The sequence below is a fragment of the Rhinichthys klamathensis genome, unplaced genomic scaffold (genome assembly GCF_029890125.1).
Source record: "Rhinichthys klamathensis goyatoka isolate OS25496 unplaced genomic scaffold, OSU_Roscu_1.1 h1tg000391l_1, whole genome shotgun sequence".
Classification (NCBI taxonomy): Eukaryota; Metazoa; Chordata; class Actinopteri; order Cypriniformes; family Leuciscidae; genus Rhinichthys; species Rhinichthys klamathensis.
The window spans coordinates 247,501-267,653 of NW_026606894.1; the positions used below are offsets into that span (position 1 = coordinate 247,501).

At 47.0% G+C, this 20,153-nt stretch overlaps 1 protein-coding gene across 2 annotated transcripts in view; it reads left to right on the top strand.

The window, feature by feature from the left end:
- Window positions 1-20,153, top strand: part of LOC130069997 (latent-transforming growth factor beta-binding protein 4) — a 125,978-nt gene that overhangs the window by 64,327 nt on the left and 41,498 nt on the right. For both annotated transcript variants that reach the window (XM_056234234.1, XM_056234235.1), the window contains 12 exons: window positions 566-730; window positions 2,034-2,471; window positions 9,289-9,393; window positions 11,715-11,843; window positions 12,371-12,496; window positions 12,649-12,768; window positions 13,367-13,486; window positions 13,802-13,921; window positions 14,004-14,123; window positions 14,205-14,324; window positions 14,414-14,533; window positions 15,394-15,513. In XM_056234234.1, coding sequence (XP_056090209.1) covers window positions 566-730; window positions 2,034-2,471; window positions 9,289-9,393; window positions 11,715-11,843; window positions 12,371-12,496; window positions 12,649-12,768; window positions 13,367-13,486; window positions 13,802-13,921; window positions 14,004-14,123; window positions 14,205-14,324; window positions 14,414-14,533; window positions 15,394-15,513 — 1,803 coding nt within the window. The remainder of the gene's footprint in view (window positions 1-565; window positions 731-2,033; window positions 2,472-9,288; window positions 9,394-11,714; window positions 11,844-12,370; window positions 12,497-12,648; window positions 12,769-13,366; window positions 13,487-13,801; window positions 13,922-14,003; window positions 14,124-14,204; window positions 14,325-14,413; window positions 14,534-15,393; window positions 15,514-20,153) is intronic.

Here is a 20,153-nt window from a genome sequence, read left to right on the forward strand (position 1 = left end):
TAATAATGTCACAGTAAAAGTTTTCATTTTAAGTGCTTTTTAAGGTGTAACAATAAAAATGCAGTAAAAAACAGAAGTAATTATGAAGTTATGTATAAAGATGTCTTAAGTGGGCCAAAAACAGCACTCTTAATTAATAATAATAATGCAAACTAATAATTTCTCTTTTTAAAAATGTGCTCAAGTGAACTTCTTTTTCACAAGAGTATGGCTTTAGATGTACAGTATGAGTTATATATAGACAGATTTTTTTAATATCTTTATGCTTTCATTGTATGGAAAAGAGCAGCGTGAACATTTCTCTAAACTCCTGCTTTTGTGCTCCACAGAAAAAAAAAACAAAGTCATACAGGTTTGGAACGACATGAGGGTGAGCAATTAATGACAGAAAGTTCATTGTTGGGTGAACTAACCCTTTAAAAGACCACTTAAATAACTTCAAGAAGCCGTATGATTATAAATGAATGCATTAATAACTGCATGTACGATCTGTTGCATGTTTAGATTCCAATCCCTACCTGTGTCCCTACGTAATTATTTTCTGCATTGTTTTCCCCCCTCATAGCGCAGAAGGTGATCTCGGAGGAGAAGGACCAGTGTTTCCGTATCCTGAACCAGGGCTCCTGTTCTCTTCCCATCCTGAGGAACATCACCAAGCAGATCTGCTGCTGCAGTCGAGTGGGAAAAGCCTGGGGGAAGAAGTGCCAGTTATGCCCTTTCTTCGGCTCAGGTAAGAGACTTTTCAGGCACTCAAAGAATGCACTTGTCTTTTCAAACAACTACATTGGAATAAACATCTTCAATGCATAAGTTTGGGCAAAGAGCAGGAAAGAAGGATGGATGACCGCACTGAGAACATTACGTGTTAGTACAGAATATTGAAACAACATGATTTGGTTTCAACACGAAGAGTCCAAATGTTCCTCAAGGACCCCGTCCCACCCACACCACCAGCAATATTTCTTTGAAAATGTCTGGAGGAATATCAAAGGAGATGGAATTTACTGTGTAATTTGTCTGTCTTCGTTTAAATACCACAAGTTGTGGTTCTAACGTTGTCCCGGTTGACCCTTCCCGTTCCTGGCTCAATGAACGGATTAGTTCACTTCAGAATTTAAATTTCCTGATAATTTACTCTCCCCCACGTTATCCAAGATATTCATATCTTTCTTTCTTTAGTCAAAAAGAAATGAAGGTTTTTGAGGAAAACATTCCAGGATTTTCTCCATATAGTGACTTCAATGGGGTCCAACGGGTCGAAGGTCCAAATGTGAGTTTCAGTGCAGCTTCAAAGTCTCGACACGATCCAGCCGAGGAATAAGAGTCTGATCTAGACAAACCATCACTCGTTTTATAACACAAATAAACATTTATATTCTTTTTAACCACAAATGCTCGTCTTGAATGTCCAGGATTTCACACATTAGGTAATCACGTTGGAAAGGTCAGGCGGTAACCTGACATGTAGAGTAGGGTGAAAAACTCCATCTTATTTTATCCTCAAACTTCAAAATCGTCTGACATCGTTTTTACCTTTTATTTATTTATGGTAAAGGGTGTTTGATTAAGTAAACACTAGGTCTGTACTTCCGCCTACGTCACGCGTGACCTTTCAACGTGATAACGTAATGTGTGGCGCATCACAGCTAGTGCAAGACGAGCAGTTGTGGTTAAAAAGCATATAAATGTTTATTTTATTTAGAAAATGAGTGATGGTTTGTCTAGATAAGACTCTTACTCCTCGGCTGGGATCGTGTCGAGACTTTGAAGCCGCACTGAAACTCACATTTGGACCTTCGACCCGTTGGACCCCATTGAAGTCACTATATGGAGAACAATCCTGGAATGTTTTCCTCACAAACCTTCATTTCTTTTCTACTGAAGAAAGAGAGTCATGAACATCTTGGGTGACGTGGGGGAGAGTAAATTATCAGGAAATTATAATTCTGAAGTGAACTACTCCTTTAAGAAACAAAAAAATGTAACTGCATTAGACGTTTACAGGTTTTCAGCATGTAACCTTGTGTTCACAGCTGCCTTCAAAGAGATCTGTCCTGCTGGACCGGGTTACCATTATTCGGCTTCGGCTGTCAAGTTTAACCAAAGACTAGCCGAGGTGCTTGACACCGGCGGGCCGCCCTTGGTCTCCGAAAATGCTCGTACATCCACACAGGGCAGAGTATCCCAACCTGAAATCTCCAGGACGCACTCAACAAGCTCACTGTCAACCAGAATCCAACAACCGACCAACACGCAAACCATCAGAGTCCAACAACCTTCCATCTCTCAGTCTACGAGACCACAGCAACCTAACGCGGGTCCACAGACCGGTTCGGTCATCACCATAACTCAACCCAATCCAAACCTGTCAACTGGTGGCGGCGCTCAAGCCACAAACGCCAGACCTCAGCCTTCCGGTGTTCGTCCCGGGAACGCCGCCTCAACCAACCAGCCGGCCAGAGCGAACACACGTGAGTCCCAGCGCTCCTTATAAACTTATTTATTAACGCACAGTTGTGTAGGCAGGGGTTTCTGCACACAAGTCAAATAAGGCTTTTTAAGACCTGAAGAAATAAAAATGTATACTGTACATTAGGGGAGTGCAATATTGACAAAAAAAATTATATATCTTTATTTTCAAAGTTTTGTTGATAATATTGATATTTTGCTAGTACCATGGCTGGCTTAGGCCTGTTGTTGACGGCTGACTCACAAAGATATATTATTCACATTCTATGCGGGGGTCAGTTCACAGCACTGACAAAAAAAAAAAAAGTTTTTATTAATAAGGGGCAATATTTGTCACCTTAAGGCGAGACACGGCAGGCAAAAACAGTTTATTTTTCACTGGTCAATTTGGAGATTTCGGGATATTTGTCTTCAAAAACACGTCTTCTTTCAGACTTGTGGTGAAAAAAAGTCCGAAATACACATTTAGGTCTTTATTTTACTACACTTTGCCTGTTTGCGTCTGTAGACTTCTCATAAATTCATCAAAAGTTGGCGTTGTAATTTAAATCATCCTTTGCTCCGCGATCGCAATCTGCACCCTGTCATCACACACACCGTTAGAAAGCTCTCTCTCTCTCTCTCTCTCTCTCTCTTGTATACAATGTTGTCGGATCCAAATATGGTAATTTCCTTTATGTCAGCAACCAATCGTGAAAGTAAAAGGGGGCAAATGCGCAATCTCATTGGCTGATGCTAAACCTTTAAAGCCCGTTCCCTTTCGAGGGAACTCGAACTGCGTCGGTGACGACACTAGGGGAACGCCCTTCAGCGTAGCACGTCTGAATTTATGAATGAAACCGAATCCAATCCTATTGGCGTTGCGTGATGACGTAGCGTGTGACGGCATAAGCGGATGTGTACAAAAGCACGCCGGCACACAGAAAATGTCAGCTTTTTGCTATTCAGCAAGCGCTCTGTGTTGTGTTGAAATCAGTTTGTCCTATTTGGTGTTGTTTGTCTCAGTTCTGATCTATTTTGAGAATGAGTGAGCAGTTTAAAAATTGTGTGTTCCCGTGCCCTCGCTTTATCACGGCTGGGGACACACACGAGATGTGTGTGGCTTGCTTAGGAATGCAGCACGCCCAAGCAGCTCTCGAGGGGGCTGCTTGCGGCCACTGTGATTCTCTTTCTATGAGAGTGCTGCGTTCCCGTCTGGCTTTATTTTCTGAGGATGGCCAGATGCGCGCTCCCCGCGGTTCAGGTCCCGCATCTGCCGAGGCGATGCGGCGACTTAGATCGTGGGGTTCGCAAAGGGAGCTTTCAGAGGGGGTCGGGACTGCCGAGGCACTTTCCCAATCCTCATCTGAAAGCTCAGATTCCCCTATCCCCCGTTCGGGAGCCCGCTCCGCGGCTTCTCCCGTTCGGGATGTAGACCCAGTGCTGCAGCTGTCTGATTCCGAGGAATTAGATGTGCTCAGCATTGTGGAGGGGGATCTGCATGAAGCACACACACACACACAAACTGCGCCCAGCTATAATGAGCTTTTGGAGGTGGTGACACGGGCTGTGACTAAACTACATATTAGTTGGCCACAGGAGAGGCAGGAAGAGCGAGTCAGAAGTAAACTCGACGAGCGCTTCCTGCAGCACCGTGCACATCCTCCACGACGGTCTCTACCATTCTTCCCGGATTTACACAACGAGTTGTGTAAATCCTGGAACAGGCCCTTTTCAGCGCGCCTGTCTAACCCCCCGATGTTGAACTATAGTGACATTATGGGGGTTAGAGAGAATGGTTATGGAACGATGCTTCGGGTTGAGGAAGCTTTAGCCAGTTACCTCTCACCCGATCTTGCATCGTCCCTTAAGACGCCGGCGTTGCCCTCCAAGCCATGTCGCACTACATCTGCGTTGGTGGGCAGAGCCTATATGGCGGCAGGTCGGGCTGGTGCGAGCCTGCACACGATGGCCATTCTGCAGGCGTACCAGGCCGACCTCTTAAAAGACATGGACCAGGGCGAGGGTCCTACTAGGGAGGATGTTGCCGAGCTTCGTAAAGCCACAGGCTTGTCTCTCCGGGTTACCAAGGAGACGGCCCGCGCCATCGGCCGCTCCATGTCAGCTCTGGTAACCACGGAGAGGCATCTGTGGCTTAATCTCTCTGGCATCAAGGAGAAGGACAGGGCTTTTCTTCTTGATGCACCCATTTGTACCTCTGGTCTGTTCGGCGAGGCGGTTAATGCTGTCGTCGACAGATTTCAGGACACTAAAAAGCAGAGTGAAGCGTTTAGGCAATATCTCCCTCGCCGGTCGAGGTCTAGGAAGTCGGCTGCTAGAGGGTCAAAACAGCCACAGCCGTCATCCAGCTCCTATCGCCAGGGCCAAAGAGGGAGTGTCGCTTCTAGAGGTCCCCCTCAAGCAGCTTGGGACCCTAGGCAGCGCTCTCACTCACAGCCTGCTGGAAGGACGGATCTGAGGACCGTCATCCAGTCCAGGAAGGCGAAGGGAAAGAGGTCCTAACTCCTGTGGGACCTCCAAGGGCCGCCCCCCCCCGAGAGAGAGCGACCGAGGTCCCCTCTCTCGTCGGGCCCTCAGGAAGCTGGCGTCAGTATCCCGCCGTCTCTGACGCATCGGGACGCGCCAGCTTCCAGCGAGCACACGCTGTCTTTTCTGCCCCAAAGGCTTGCAGTCAGACAGCGTTCGCGCTCGCACACTGTGGGTCGTTGTCGGTTTTCCCCTGCCGGTCTTCCGCTTCAGGGTGCCGCCAAGGGCTTACACAAAACACTGGACACCAGCCCCGAGGGGCTGGTTCCCTTGGTGAATTTCGCAGAGGCATGGCAAAACCTCACGAATATTTCTCCATGGGTCCTGCGCACTGTGGAAATTGGGTACAGACTACAGTTCCAGGTCCGCCCACCGAAATTCAACGGGGTGGTCTGGACGTTAGTGCGCCCAGAGCAGGGTCTGGTGTTGGGACAGGAAGTCAACTCGCTGCTAGAAAAAGGGGCCATAGAGCGTGTTCCCCCACTAGTCAGAGAGTCCGGGTTCTACAGCCGGTACTTCATAGTTCCAAAGAAGGATGGAGGGTTGCGTCCAATTTTAGATCTGAGGCATCTGAATCGGTCTCTGAGGAGATTCAGGTTCAAAATGCTCACTATTCCCATTATCGTGAATCAAATCCAATCCGAGGATTGGTTTGTCACGATAGATCTAAAAGACGCCTACTTCCACATCTCCATCCTTCCATCTCACAGGAAGTTCCTGAGGTTTGCTTTCGGGGGCGAAGCTTACCAATATCGGGTTCTTCCGTTCGGCCTAGCACTCTCCCCTCGCACCTTTACCAAGTGTATGGATGCAGCTCTAGCACCCCTGAGGCTCGAGGGCATCAGGGTGCTCAATTACATCGACGACTGGTTAATACTGGCACAGTCGAGAGAGCTGGCGATTCGGCATCGAGATGTCGTCCTCGCCCACATCCAGAGCCTGGGGTTGAGACTCAACACGAAGAAGAGCGTGTTGACACCAGCCCAGAGAACCACGTTCCTGGGAGTGGTGTGGGACTCAGTCACGATGCAGGCACAATTGTCTCCTGCTCGGATCGAGTCTATCCTGACCTCAGTGTCCAGGATAAAGCTAGGCCAGGCCGTCACTGTCAAACACTTTCAGAGAGTGTTGGGTCTAATGGCAGCAGCGTCCAGCGTGATACCTTCTGGCCTGCTGCACATGAGAGCCCTGCAGTGGTGGTTAAGAGCCAAGGGGTTTTCCCCGAGGGGAAATCCATTCCGCTTGATAAGGGTTACGCGCAGATGCCTTCGTTCCCTATCAATTTGGAAGAAGCCTTGGTTCTTGTCCCAGGGTCCCAGGCTGGGAGCGTCGTGTCACCGGATATCTATTTCGACAGACGCCTCCCTCACGGGCTGGGGCGCGGTCATGGACGGCCGTTTTACGAGAGGTCTCTGGCAGGACCAACATTCCTCTTGGCACATAAATTGCCTAGAAATGTTGGCGGTGTTCCGGGCTCTGAGGAGCTTTCTGCCAGACCTCCATGGTCGCCATGTCCTAGTAAGATCCGACAACATGTCGGTGGTATCTTACTTAAATCATCAGGGGGGTCTGAGGTCGCGCCCTCTGTGCAGACTGGCGCATCAGATCCTCCTGTGGTCCCAGCGGAGACTGTCGTCTCTCAGGGCGATGTATGTCCCGGGGGACCAGAACCAGGGAGCAGACATGCTGTCGAGGCAGGGGCTGAGGCCCGGGGAATGGAGACTCCACCCCGAGGTGGTGGAGTTAGTATGCGAGAGGTTTGGCCCAGTGGAAGTGGACCTATTTGCGTCTCGAGAGACGACACACTGTCCACTGTGGTTCTCCCTCACACATCCAGCCCCGCTGGGGTTGGATGCCATTGTGCAGACGTGGCCGAGGCTGCGTCTGTACGCCTTTCCCCCAATCGCTCTGCTCCCAGCAGTTCTGGAAAGGGTCCGTCAGGACGGAGTCAGTCTACTATTAGTAGCCCCGTTTTGGCCGGCCCGAGTATGGTTCTCGGACATCATCTTGCTTCTGGCAGGCCCGCCATGGCAGATCCCTCTGAGGAGGGACCTGTTGTCTCAGGCGGGGGGCTCAGTTCTCCACCCTCGGCCCGAGCTGTGGAAACTGTGGGTCTGGCCCCTGAGGGGGCACAGTACCTAGAAGCCGGCCTGTCAGCAGAAGTAGTTGAAACTATACTAACTTCCAGAGCTCCCTCCACGAGGAAATTATACGGCCTTAAGTGGAATGTATTTTCCATTTGGTGCAGAGAGCGTGATTTGGACCCAGTTAACTGCCCAGTGGCTTCAGTACTGGAGTTTCTCCAAGACCGCTTTTCTGCCGGGCTTACCCCGTCCACACTCAAGGTTTATGTGGCTGCCATTGCGGCTTTCCACGCTCCTCTGAGTGATGGTCCTCTGGGGAGGCATCACCTGGTCGTACGTTTCCTCCGTGGAGCCTGGAGGATGAGACCTGCGACTCGCACCAGGGTTCCCTCTTGGGACCTGGCAGTGGTGCTCGAAGGGCTGGCCGAGGCCCCCTTCGAACCATTGGAGTCGGCTGAGGCCAAGAACCTGACCTTCAAGGTGGTCTTTTTGTTGGCTATTACTTCTCTGAGGAGGGTAGGAGATCTCCAGGCGCTCTCTATTTCCAATGAGTGCTTGGAGTTTGCTCCCGGCAACATTAAGGCCATCCTTCACCCCAGGCCTGGCTATTTGCCCAAGGTGCCATCTAATGTGGCACGGCCTTTGGTTCTGCAGGCATTTCATCCTCCGCCTCATGTGACGGCGGATGAGGAGAGACTTCATCTGCTCTGCCCTGTCAGAGCACTTCAGTATTACATCCAGAAGTCCTCCTCATGGCGGAAGTCGGACCAGTTGCTGGTGTGTTTTGGGTCTCCCAAGAAGGGGCTTCCCGCCTCTAAGCAGACCATCAGCAACTGGATCGTTCAGACTATTTCCCTGGCCTATCAGGTGCGCAATTTGCCTTCACCTATGGCCGTGAGGGCTCACTCCACCAGAGGCATGGCGTCCTCTAGAGCCCTCCTTTCAGGGGTTTCTATCCATGACATATGTGAGGCGGCTGGCTGGGCCACTCCGCACACATTCATGAGGTTTTACAGTCTGGACCTTCCCTCTACACCCGGTGCACGAGTGCTTTCGTCCTAAGTTGTGCCTGAAGACAGCTTCACACTAGGATGAGCGGGGTTCGTTGTGGCATAGTGGGTATCTCGTTCCCCTAGTGTCGTCACCGACGCAGTTCAAATTCCCTCGAAAGGGAACGTCTCGGGTTACGTATGTAACCCTTGTTCCCTGAGAAAGGGAACGAGACACTGCGTCGGTTCGCCACACCTCACCCTGCTTGGAGCACTTGCTTCATAGCAAAAGCTGACATTTTCTGTGTGCCGGCGTGCTTTTGTACACATCCGCTTATGCCGTCACACGCTACGTCATCACGCAACGCCAATAGGATTGGATTCGGTTTCATTCATAAATTCAGACGTGCTACGCTGAAGGGCGTTCCCCTAGTGTCGTCACCAACGCAGTGTCTCGTTCCCTTTCTCAGGGAACAAGGGTTACATACGTAACCCGAGACGTTTTCTCAAAATGACTTTTTTCTCATACTCAAAGTCCGAAATCTCCACGTTGGTAGCACCTATATATACCAAACTTTGTTTGTACCTAGTTATATTATGAAGACATTTACAGAGGGATTTGTAAATATATTATTCCTAGCCCGATTTATATAACATTTTATTCCAAAAAACATCATTTTTTTAAGGCTATTGACAGTATATTCTGATTTATAGGATAACAAAAGTAGATATCCATAAATCCCTCTGTAATTTTTCCCCCATCTAATATGTGAACACAATGAAAAAATAATTTTGAACCTGGCTTTATCCAATACTCAGATTTAATTTTTTGAAATATATGCAAATTACCGCATATTTAATTAGATAATGCATCATTTGCATATTTAAACATTAAATTACAGAAAACATTTTTTTCTCATCTTAATGTAGGTAATCAACTGGGAAAGTTTCATGGTGATATCTGCTAGTTAAACAAATTACCCTATTCACCTGTAGTGTCTCGCCTTAAATTGATTTCCAGAGGCATTTTAACATCTAACTTATTAGATGCATGTATGTTTACATCTAAACTTATTAGATGTATGCATCGTCTGTCAAATTCTAACATTCTATTAGAATAATAACAGTAGTAGCGTGAGTGACAGCGTTTCTTATAAAGTTATTTATTAACGCACAGTTGTGGAGGTGTGTTTAATTGAATTGAATTGAATTGTTTACAGCTGTTGTCCGTACGCAAACCAGCCGGCCCTCGGTTAACAGACAGCCAGTTTCTCCAGTCAGACCTCCTGTGCCGACGACATCCCGACCACTGCCGACTCGACAAGGTAATGCAGGCTCCACGCACTTTAACTACCCAGGAATCCTTGCGAAAGGCCAATCAGACAACGGATGGGAGGAGATTTCGCTCACGGACAATTGTTAACATGGCTGAGAAGAAAATATTTAAGTGTAATTATCATTACGGTTTTTATGACAAGTTTATACAAACATTATGATCATCGACCAGCGGTTGATGATGTCTCAAACATAGGCTAATAATAGCGAGCTGAATAATCCGATCGCATTATGATTCATTAAATAAATAGAACAGAATGTCAGGGCTTTACTGAGTCATATGTAAACACAACAACAATAGGCAGCATATTTAACCTGTACCTGTAGCTACTGTCCATAACAACAATCAGACCGTCTTCCTGTTTCCGGCGTGACGGTCGAGTCTGTCCCAAAAACACCTCTCAATGCGCCCTCGCGGACTCGCGCTAAGGGCCCTATAGGTCTGCACTACATGACGTGAACACCGAAGTGTGGACTTAATTACATGTTATTAAATTGTATTAAATGCAATATATTTATATTATTTGACCCACTTAAGTAGGACTTAAGTACCGGTACATTTATTTATTTAAAGGATCCCTATTATGGGTTTTTGAAAATGACCTTTCATGTAGTGTGTAACATAGCTCTAAGTGAATGCAAAGTTTTAAATCTGAAAGTGCAAAAAGTGTGCATATCGCCCGCGAACATCCTTCTGAAACCTAAAATGACAAATGGGACGGACACCCTACAGTCTTGTGGACTTAACAGACGCGCGCGCAAGTGCGCACAGGATCACAAGTGCCATTTGGGACAAGGCCCATGAGACTTTTGGACGTCCCAGTTGTCATTTTATGTTTCAGAAGTGTACTCTCGAGTTCCTCCTTGTAGTGCTCTATGACCTAACAGTCAGTGTAGGCTGAGAGCGGGATTTGGGACAGGTACTGTTTGCACAGCTGTTGAAACTGTAAAAGTTAAAAAGGTCTGTTTATGTCCTCAACTACATGAATTTTTGGGCACTGCTGTTCTTACTCTGTTCTTTATTGTAATGCCACTAATATAGCTGTTGGGTGTTGGTGTTTCTCAGAAGTACACAGAAAAAAATGAATTGCCCTGCTCATATAAATGACCGACATCTTTGATTTCCAGAGTTGAAGTGACGCCACATTCATCTCAACCTTGAAAAATGCAGAGCTGAATTCAGCACTGTAATTTTCTCATCATTTGCGTCAAGTTTGATTGTTCGATGAAGTTGGTGTGGAGAGGAATGAATAAATGTCCATCAAGTTATGAACACGGCATACCTCTGAGATTGACTTGGGCTAACCAGGGGTGTGTTTCCCGTACAGCGCCGTAACTCGCTGCTTCACTACCCTATACGATGCATCAATGAAGAAATCAACTCGCTAGTCACGACTGTTTTTCCCGAAACCGTACTGTCGCAAAGCTGTCGTTCAACCACGTTGGTTAATGATGTCACGAACTTAGTGGAGTAATAACTTCTTTTAATGATTCGTTTGAGATCGAATAAATACTTGACTTTTTGCTATAAATCACAGACATGACGTCTGAGGACTATTTCTCATTTTTCTCAGTTATTTTGCTTTATTTCCAGATTCACTCATAGGCTCGTTCTCACGCACTAGAGCTCGTTCACACATGCGCACTCTTCAAAAACGGCCCTTTAAATCTCTTGACAAACTAAAAGACGTAAATTACATTTGTGTGTATTCTACATAAAATATACAGATTGCACCAGCCCGATCTCACGGCAATTCGTACGAATTTTACGAGGTGGCTAATTCATACTAATTCATACGACCTCACTCGTACAAATTCATACGATTTTTGCTAATTCGTACATATTTTACGAGTTACCAAATTCGTATGAATTCGTACGAATGACCTACCCCTGACCCCGCCCCTAAACCTACCCATCACGTGGGTTTAGACAAATCGTATGAATTCGTACGAATGACTACGAATTAGCCACCTTTTAATCACTCGTACGAATTTGTACGAATTGGTCGTGAGATAGCGTTGGATTGCACTGTATGTCAGTTTGCTTATTTTGCTCTAGATCAGGATTTATTGAGTCCACATGTCATGCAAACTAGAGACTTTGCTTCTAACCACAGGTCGAGATCTGTCGCTCACACACACACCTCTGCGATGCTGTTTGCGAATGTTCATTGGAACGATGGTTTCGGGAAACACCGACTCGTTGAACTGCTGATAACGAATGAACTTGCAATCGATGCTTTTGAATACGCACCCCTGATTAGATAACCACAAACTGACCTGATATTGAATCAGTGTGTGTTTCCCCCAGATGCCCGAGTGTGTGAATCGCGACCTCAGGTGTGCGGGTCGGGTCGCTGTATTGACCTGCCAGGCGGCAGACACACGTGTGTGTGTAACACTGGATATATACTCAATCCTCAGCAAGGCCAATGCCAAGGTATGAACCTGGGAGTCAATGCATGACTAAGGAAATAGAAATAAGCAACAATGCCGACTTACACTCTAAAGAAGATAAATACGTACCTTCTAAAATGGGTTTTAAATCATATTGAGATTAAATGTTCCTTCCACTGCCATTATTTTAGATAATTTTCAATGACTCACAAACTTGGCATTATAGAAGGATTCCTCTTTTTCTCATTGGTTTCTTCCAAGGCTTTTAAAGGTCAAAGGTCATAGTGACATTGCCTAGAGGCCAACCAGCTCATAAATTTGTCATCTCTATCTCCATCCGCAAATGCTTTAACTGTGTGAATTTCTGTGTGTATTATTGTAATACACTGAAAGCCTCTTACAATTAAGAAAAAGTACAAGTAATGTATCAGGATACAGGATCCAGCAATATTAGCAGTACCATAATAACCAATCGATGATCGAAGCATCTCTCTCTCTCTCTCTCTCTCTCTCTCTCTCTCTCTCTCTCTCTCTCTCTCTCTCTCTCTCTCTCTCTCTCTCTCTCTCCAGACAGAAACGAGTGTCTGTTGACGCCCAGGCCGTGCTCTGTGGGACAGTGTGAGAATACGGCGGGCAGCTTCCGTTGTGTTTGTCCATCGGGATACCAGACCAACTTCCAGCAGACCCTGTGTGTCGGTTAGAGACGTTTCATTCTTTCGGCCCGCTGGCTGACCACGTCCTCTATGTTTAATTTACCGTTCATGTCAATGGTGCTTTATAGAATGTTTTTAGAGTGTTGTGCATATAATAATTTATGAGATCGGTTAAATGATTGATGGATTCCACAGATTTTGATGAGTGCCGTCAGGTTCCCAATCCCTGTATTAACGGCCGCTGTGAAAACACACTGGGCAGCTTCAGGTGTGTGTGCAGAACTGGATTTAAGCTACAGGAGAACAGCTGCATAGGTAAATCTAATCATTTTACCCATAATGGGGTTCTCAAACCTTTTGGGGGGCCAGAGAACACATAATTATAACAGTGATTAAGCATATGCTTGCTACAGTTTGTACTCTTGAAATCAAAAAGCATGTCTAATTCATTGAAATTTATCAACGGTTTATTAAAAGGAACATTTTAAATCCATCTTATCCCCCCCAATTTGGGTGGTAATGAAATGTAATCAAATTAAAATGTCAGTTTCTTTCATTTTTTTTAGCAAAGTGCTGCACAACAGATCAATTTTGTGACTATTCCTTAAAAAAAAAGTTTTAATAATTTGTTAATATTCAAAATTTTATTTTGATGGCTGGTCGAGAAGAGTTTCTGTGTGCATTTTTGATATGGTGATAGTTTTCTCAAATGAAATGCTGTTGAAGTCATTTTTAGAGCACCATGAGCATCTTGTGTGTTTGAGTGTGTGTGTGTAGTAGACAGAACTACTCATCCTGGTGTCTACAGGATAGGCATGTTAAAATGCATTGCATAATAGGAATGAGTCATGTGTTTTCTGTATCCAAAAAAGAACTCAAATATATACTTGATGTGGTGTTTTATTTTCCTCAGACATAGATGAGTGTGTTGACCCGCTCCGGTGTTCGGGTCAGGAGTGTGTGAACTCTCAGGGCTCATATAGGTGTGTTTCCTGTAAGCCTGGCTTTGATCTGCTCAATGGACAATGCTCAGGTAACACACGGCACAGAAATATCACTATGTAATATTCCTTTTGCAGACTAATCTTGTGAAAAATAAGCTAACTTTAGCATACTTTTACATTAAGTACTTATTTTGGAAATAATTGCCTGGGTTGTGTTTAGTTTGTTCATGTGTTTAGGTTTATTGTACTCCTTTCAGTGTGGTGCTCTCCTTACCCTTGTTACTTTCATCAGCTACTCATTAGTTAATGATTAAGTTCACCTGTTCCTTGTTTAGTTCCCTTGTTAATCCTGTGTTAATATGCTCCCCGTTCTATTCAGTTTTGTAATTCTTTCTTTTATTCAGATATTGATGAATGTCGCCGGACCCCGTCCCCATGTCCCGACGGCCGCTGTGAAAACACACCAGGCAGCTACAGATGCGCGTGTCGAAACGGATACAGATTGCAGGCCAACACCTGTGTGGGTAAGAAAATGCTTTGAAGTTTAAATAATATACATTTAGATTATTGTGTTCATGTGTGCATGGATTGATGTGCACGTTACAGATGTGAACGAGTGTGAGGACCCATTGCAGTGTCCGGGACAGGAGTGTGTGAACTCTCAGGGATCGTATAGGTGTGTGTCGTGCAGACCCGGATTTAGCTTTAAAAATGGAGCATGCTCAGGTAACGACTCCTTTCAACCCGCAAGTCATAGCGTGTGAAATATGTACAGACCCTGAAAGTGGGATGCTGTTATCTGTCCAGATATTGACGAATGCCGTCAGACGCCTTCTCCTTGCTCGAACGGACTGTGTGAAAACACACCTGGCAGCTTCAGGTGTGTGTGCGGGACTGGCTTCAGACTGCAGGGCGGCACCTGCACAGGTATGATTCTTCATACAAAACCGATCATGAAAAACTGGGTTTGAAATAAATCCTGTAAGTCATATGTGTGTGTGTGCATGTGGACGCAGATGTGAATGAGTGTGAAGATCCATTGCAGTGTCCTGGACAGGAGTGTGTGAACTCTCAGGGATCGTATAGGTGTGTGTCGTGCAGACCTGGATTTAGTCTTAAAAATGGAGCATGCTCAGGTAACTACAACACACTGCCATTTAACCATGAATGGACCGTTATAATTGCATTATAATTGTAACCTAACAATACTTAGGTTCAACTTAAAAAATACTGTTGCAATTAGCTATCACAATTTTATATTTTGCGTTAGAATAACTTTCCCGAATTTAACTTGAGTGACTCAAATATTTAAGTTTTACTTAATACAACTTAAAATTTTAATGCAGCGCAAACACTTACTTTTTAAAGTTACTTTTATTAGTTTTTCTCAAATTAAATTTATGGTTTGGTTCAAACCTTTAAATTTTGATTTAATTTAAATCAAAAATATTATTTTCCCAAAGACAAAAACATTAACACAAAGTAAAAAGATTGGTCACACATTAGTTCAATTCTCACTATTAAAGATTTTGCCTGGATACTGATTATTAATAGTAAGTAAGGTAGTTGTTAGGTTTAGGTATTGTAGGGTTAAGGATGTGGAATATGGTCATGCAGAATAAGGCATTAATATGTGCTTTATAAGTACTAATAAACAGCCAATATCCTAGTAATATGCATGTTAATAAGCAACTAGTAAATAGTGAGAATGGGACCCTAAACTAAAGTGTTACCAAAAGATTATTATAAAGACCAGCATACTAAATCTATATGTTCTTTAGACATAAGCCGAAATGTTACTTAATGTAGGTCAATAATTGTCAGGTTTTATATTCTGTTCTATTCACTCTTATTTTAACATTTTGCCTTGTTTCCGTTAGTTTCTGTTTAGTTTCACCTGTCTAGTTTAGTGTTTTTTGTTCTAGCCCTGAGTTTCCAGCAGAGAAAGCATGAAGCTCATTGTATAATGAATGACCAAGTTGTTTATTTGTGTCAGATATCGACGAGTGTCGCCAGACTCCTGAGCTGTGTGTTAACGGCCGCTGTGAGAATAACATGGGAAGTTACAGCTGTTTGTGTCCCCCTGGATTCAGACTGGAGGGAAACATCTGCAAAGGTTTGAGCTTCATGACAGAACTAAGCAGTTGTACTGGAATAAACCTTCTCAAGCTCAACATGTGAAAAAGAAGTGCACTTTAGCATACTTTTAAAAAGAGTACATTTGGAAATAAGCATAAATTGAATGTAATGTTTTCGGACACTTAATTGCATGTCAAATGTGTGAAAATAGATCATAAATCCCACTGAAGTAGGACTTCAGTACATAATGATATAATTGAATAATTACTTCTTGTTACGTAATGCCGACACTGGAGAGGAAGATGGAAGGTGAACAGTGAGTTGTATTGATAATAGTGGGGCAGTGATGGGGTGAATTAGAGTCCAAGGGATGATCTAATGGAAGACGCTGGAGACAGGGAGATATGTCCACTTGACATTAATGAGACTGGACCTCGAGCTGTGGTGCTTCAAAACTGGCAGTAATGATGAGGTGCAGGTGTGTGTGATTGGGAATGAAGTGCAGGTGTGTGTGATTGGGAAGGACGTGCAGGTGTGTGTGATTGGGAAGGACGTGCAGGAGTGTGTGATTGGGAAGGACGTGCAGGTGTGTGTGATTGGGAATGATGTGCAGTTGTGTGTGATTGGGAATGACGTGCAGGTGTGTGTGATTGGGAATGACGTGCAGGTGTGTGTGATTGGGAAGGACGTGCAGGTGTGTGTGATTGGGAATGACGTGCAGGAGTGTGTGATTGGGAATGACGTGCAGGTGTGTGTGATTGGGAAGGACGTGCAGCTGTGTGTGATTGGGAAGGACGTGCAGGAGTGTGTGATTGGGAAGGACGTGCAGGTGTGTGTGATTGGGAATGACGTGCAGGTGTGTGTGATTGGGAATGACGTGCAGGAGTGTGTGATTGGGAAGGACGTGCAGGAGAGTGTGATTGGGAAGGACGTGCAGGAGTGTGTGATTGGGAAGGACGTGCAGGAGTGCGTGATTGGGAAGGACGTGCAGGTGTGCGTGATTGGGAATGACGTGCAGGAGTGTGTGATTGGGAATGACGTGCAGGTGTGTGTGATTGGGAATGACGTGCAGGAGAGTGTGATTGAGAATGACGTGCAGGAGAGTGTGATTGGGAATGACGTGCAGGAGTGTGTGATTGGGAAGGACGTGCAGGAGAGTGTGATTGGGAATGACGTGCAGGAGTGTGTGATTGGGAATGATGTGCAGGTGTGTGTGATTGGGAATGACGTGCAGGAGAGTATGATTGGGAATGACGTGCAGGAGTGCGTGATTGGGAATGACGTGCAGGAGTGCGTGATTGGGAATGACGTGCAGGCGTGCGTGACTGGGAATGACGTGCAGGAGTGCGTGATTGGGAATGACGTGCAGGAGAGTGTGATTGGGAATGACGTGCAGGTGTGTGTGATTGGGAATGACGTGCAGGTGTGTGTGATTGGGAATGACGTGCAGGAGTGCGTGATTGGGAATGACGTGCAGGCGTGCGTGACTGGGAATGACGTGCAGGAGTGCGTGATTGGGAAGGACGTGCAGGAGAGTGTGATTGGGAATGACGTGCAGGTGTGTGTGATTGGGAATGACGTGCAGGTGTGTGTGATTGGGAATGACGTGCAGGAGTGTGTGATTGGGAAGGACGTGCAGGAGAGTGTGATTGGGAATGACGTGAAGGAGTGTGTGATTGGGAATGACGTGCAGGTGTGCGTGATTGGGAATGACGTGCAGGCGTGTGTGATTGGGAATGACGTGCAGGAGTGCGTGATTGGGAAGGACGTGCAGGTGTGTGTGATTGGGAATGACGTGCAGGTGTGTGTGATTGGGAATGACGTGCAGGAGTGTGTGATTGGGAATGACGTGCAGGCGTGTGTGATTGGGAATGACGTGCAGGAGTGCGTGATTGGGAATGACGTGCAGGTGTGCGTGATTGGGAATGACGTGCAGGCGTGTGTGATTGGGAATGACGTGCAGGTGTGCGTGATTGGGAATGACGTGCAGGCGTGTGTGATTGGGAATGACGTGCAGGAGTGCGTGATTGGGAATGACGTGCAGGTGTGTGTGATTGGGAATGACGTGCAGGCGTGTGTGATTGGGAATGACGTGCAGGTGTGCGTGATTGGGAATGACGTGCAGGAGTGTGTGATTGGGAATGACGTGCAGGAGTGCGTGATTGGGAATGACGTGCAGGTGTGTGTGATTGGGAATGACGTGCAGGCGTGTGTGATTGGGAATGACGTGCAGGTGTGCGTGATTGGGAATGACATGCAGGCGTGTGTGATTGGGAATGACGTGCAGGCGTGTGTGATTGGGAATGACGTGCAGGTGTGTGTGATTGGGAATGACGTGCAGGAGTGCGTGATTGGGAAGGACGTGCAGGCGTGTGTGATTGGGAAGGACGTGCAGGAGTGCGTGATTGGGAAGGACGTGCAGGCGTGTGTGATTGGGAAGGACGTGCAGGAGTGCGTGATTGGGAAGGACGTGCAGGTGTGCGTGATTGGGAAGGACGTGCAGGAGTGCGTGATTGGGAAGGACGTGCAGGCGTGTGTGATTGGGAATGACGTGCAGGAGTGCGTGATTGGGAATGACGTGCAGGCGTGTGTGATTGGGAATGACGTGCAGGAGTGCGTGATTGGGAATGACGTGCAGGCGTGTGTGACTGGGAATGACGTGCAGGAGTGTGTGATTGGGAATGACGTGCAGGAGTGTGTGATTGGGAATGACGTGCAGGTGTGTGTGATTGGGAATGACGTGCAGGAGTGCGTGATTGGGAATGACGTGCAAGCGTGTGTGATTGGGAAGGACGTGCAGGAGCGCGTGATTGGGAATGACGTGCAGGCGTGTGTGACTGGGAATGACGTGCAGGAGTGTGTGATTGGGAATGACGTGCAGGAGTGTGTGATTGGGAATGACGTGCAGGTGTGTGTGATTGGGAATGATGTGCAGGAGTGCGTGATTGGGAATGACGTGCAAGCGTGTGTGATTGGGAAGGACGTGCAGTAGTGCGTGATTGGGAATGACGTGCAGGTGTGTGTGATTGGGAAGGACGTGCAGGAGCGTGTGATTGGGAAGGACGTGCAGGAGTGCGTGATTGGGAAGGACGTGCAGGAGTGCGTGATTGGGAAGGACGTGCAGGTGTGTGTGATTGGGAATGACGTGCAGGTGTGTGTGATTGGGAATGACGTGCAGGAGTGTGTGATTGGGAATGACGTGCAGGCGTGTGTGATTGGGAATGACGTGCAGGCGTGTGTGATTGGGAATGACGTGCAGGAGTGCGTGATTGGGAATGACGTGCAGGTGTGTGTGATTGGGAATGACGTGCAGGCGTGTGTGATTGGGAATGACGTGCAGGTGTGCGTGATTGGGAATGACGTGCAGGCGTGTGTGATTGGGAATGACGTGCAGGAGTGCGTGATTGGGAATGACGTGCAGGTGTGTGTGATTGGGAATGACGTGCAGGCGTGTGTGATTGGGAATGACGTGCAGGTGTGCGTGATTGGGAATGACGTGCAGGTGTGTGTGATTGGGAATGACGTGCAGGCGTGCGTGATTGGGAAGGACGTGCAGGCGTGTGTGATTGGGAATGACGTGCAGGAGTGCGTGATTGGGAATGACGTGCAGGCGTGTGTGATTGGGAATGACGTGCAGGAGTGTGTGATTGGGAATGACGTGCAGGAGCGCGTGATTGGGAATGACGTGCAGGCGTGTGTGACTGGGAATGACGTGCAGGAGTGTGTGATTGGGAATGATGTGCAGGAGTGCGTGATTGGGAATGACGTGCAAGCGTGTGTGATTGGGAAGGACGTGCAGTAGTGCGTGATTGGGAATGACGTGCAGGTGTGTGTGATTGGGAAGGACGTGCAGGAGCGTGTGATTGGGAAGGACGTGCAGGAGTGCGTGATTGGGAAGGACGTGCAGGAGTGCGTGATTGGGAAGGACGTGCAGGTGTGTGTGATTGGGAATGACGTGCAGGTGTGTGTGATTGGGAATGACGTGCAGGAGTGTGTGATTGGGAATGACGTGCAGGCGTGTGTGATTGGGAATGACGTGCAGGCGTGTGTGATTGGGAATGACGTGCAGGAGTGCGTGATTGGGAATGACGTGCAGGTGTGTGTGATTGGGAATGACGTGCAGGCGTGTGTGATTGGGAATGACGTGCAGGTGTGCGTGATTGGGAATGACGTGCAGGCGTGTGTGATTGGGAATGACGTGCAGGAGTGCGTGATTGGGAATGACGTGCAGGTGTGTGTGATTGGGAATGACGTGCAGGCGTGTGTGATTGGGAATGACGTGCAGGTGTGCGTGATTGGGAATGACGTGCAGGTGTGTGTGATTGGGAATGACGTGCAGGCGTGTGTGATTGGGAATGACGTGCAGGAGTGTGTGATTGGGAAGGACGTGCAGGAGTGTGTGATTGGGAATGACGTGCAGGAGTGCGTGATTGGGAAGGACGTGCAGGCGTGTGTGATTGGGAATGACGTGCAGGAGTGCGTGATTGGGAATGACGTGCAGGCGTGTGTGATTGGGAATGACGTGCAGGAGTGTGTGATTGGGAATGACGTGCAGGTGTGCGTGATTGGGAATGACGTGCAGGAGTGTGTGATTGGGAATGACGTGCAGGAGTGCGTGATTGGGAATGACGTGCAGGTGTGTGTGATTGGGAATGACGTGCAGGCGTGTGTGATTGG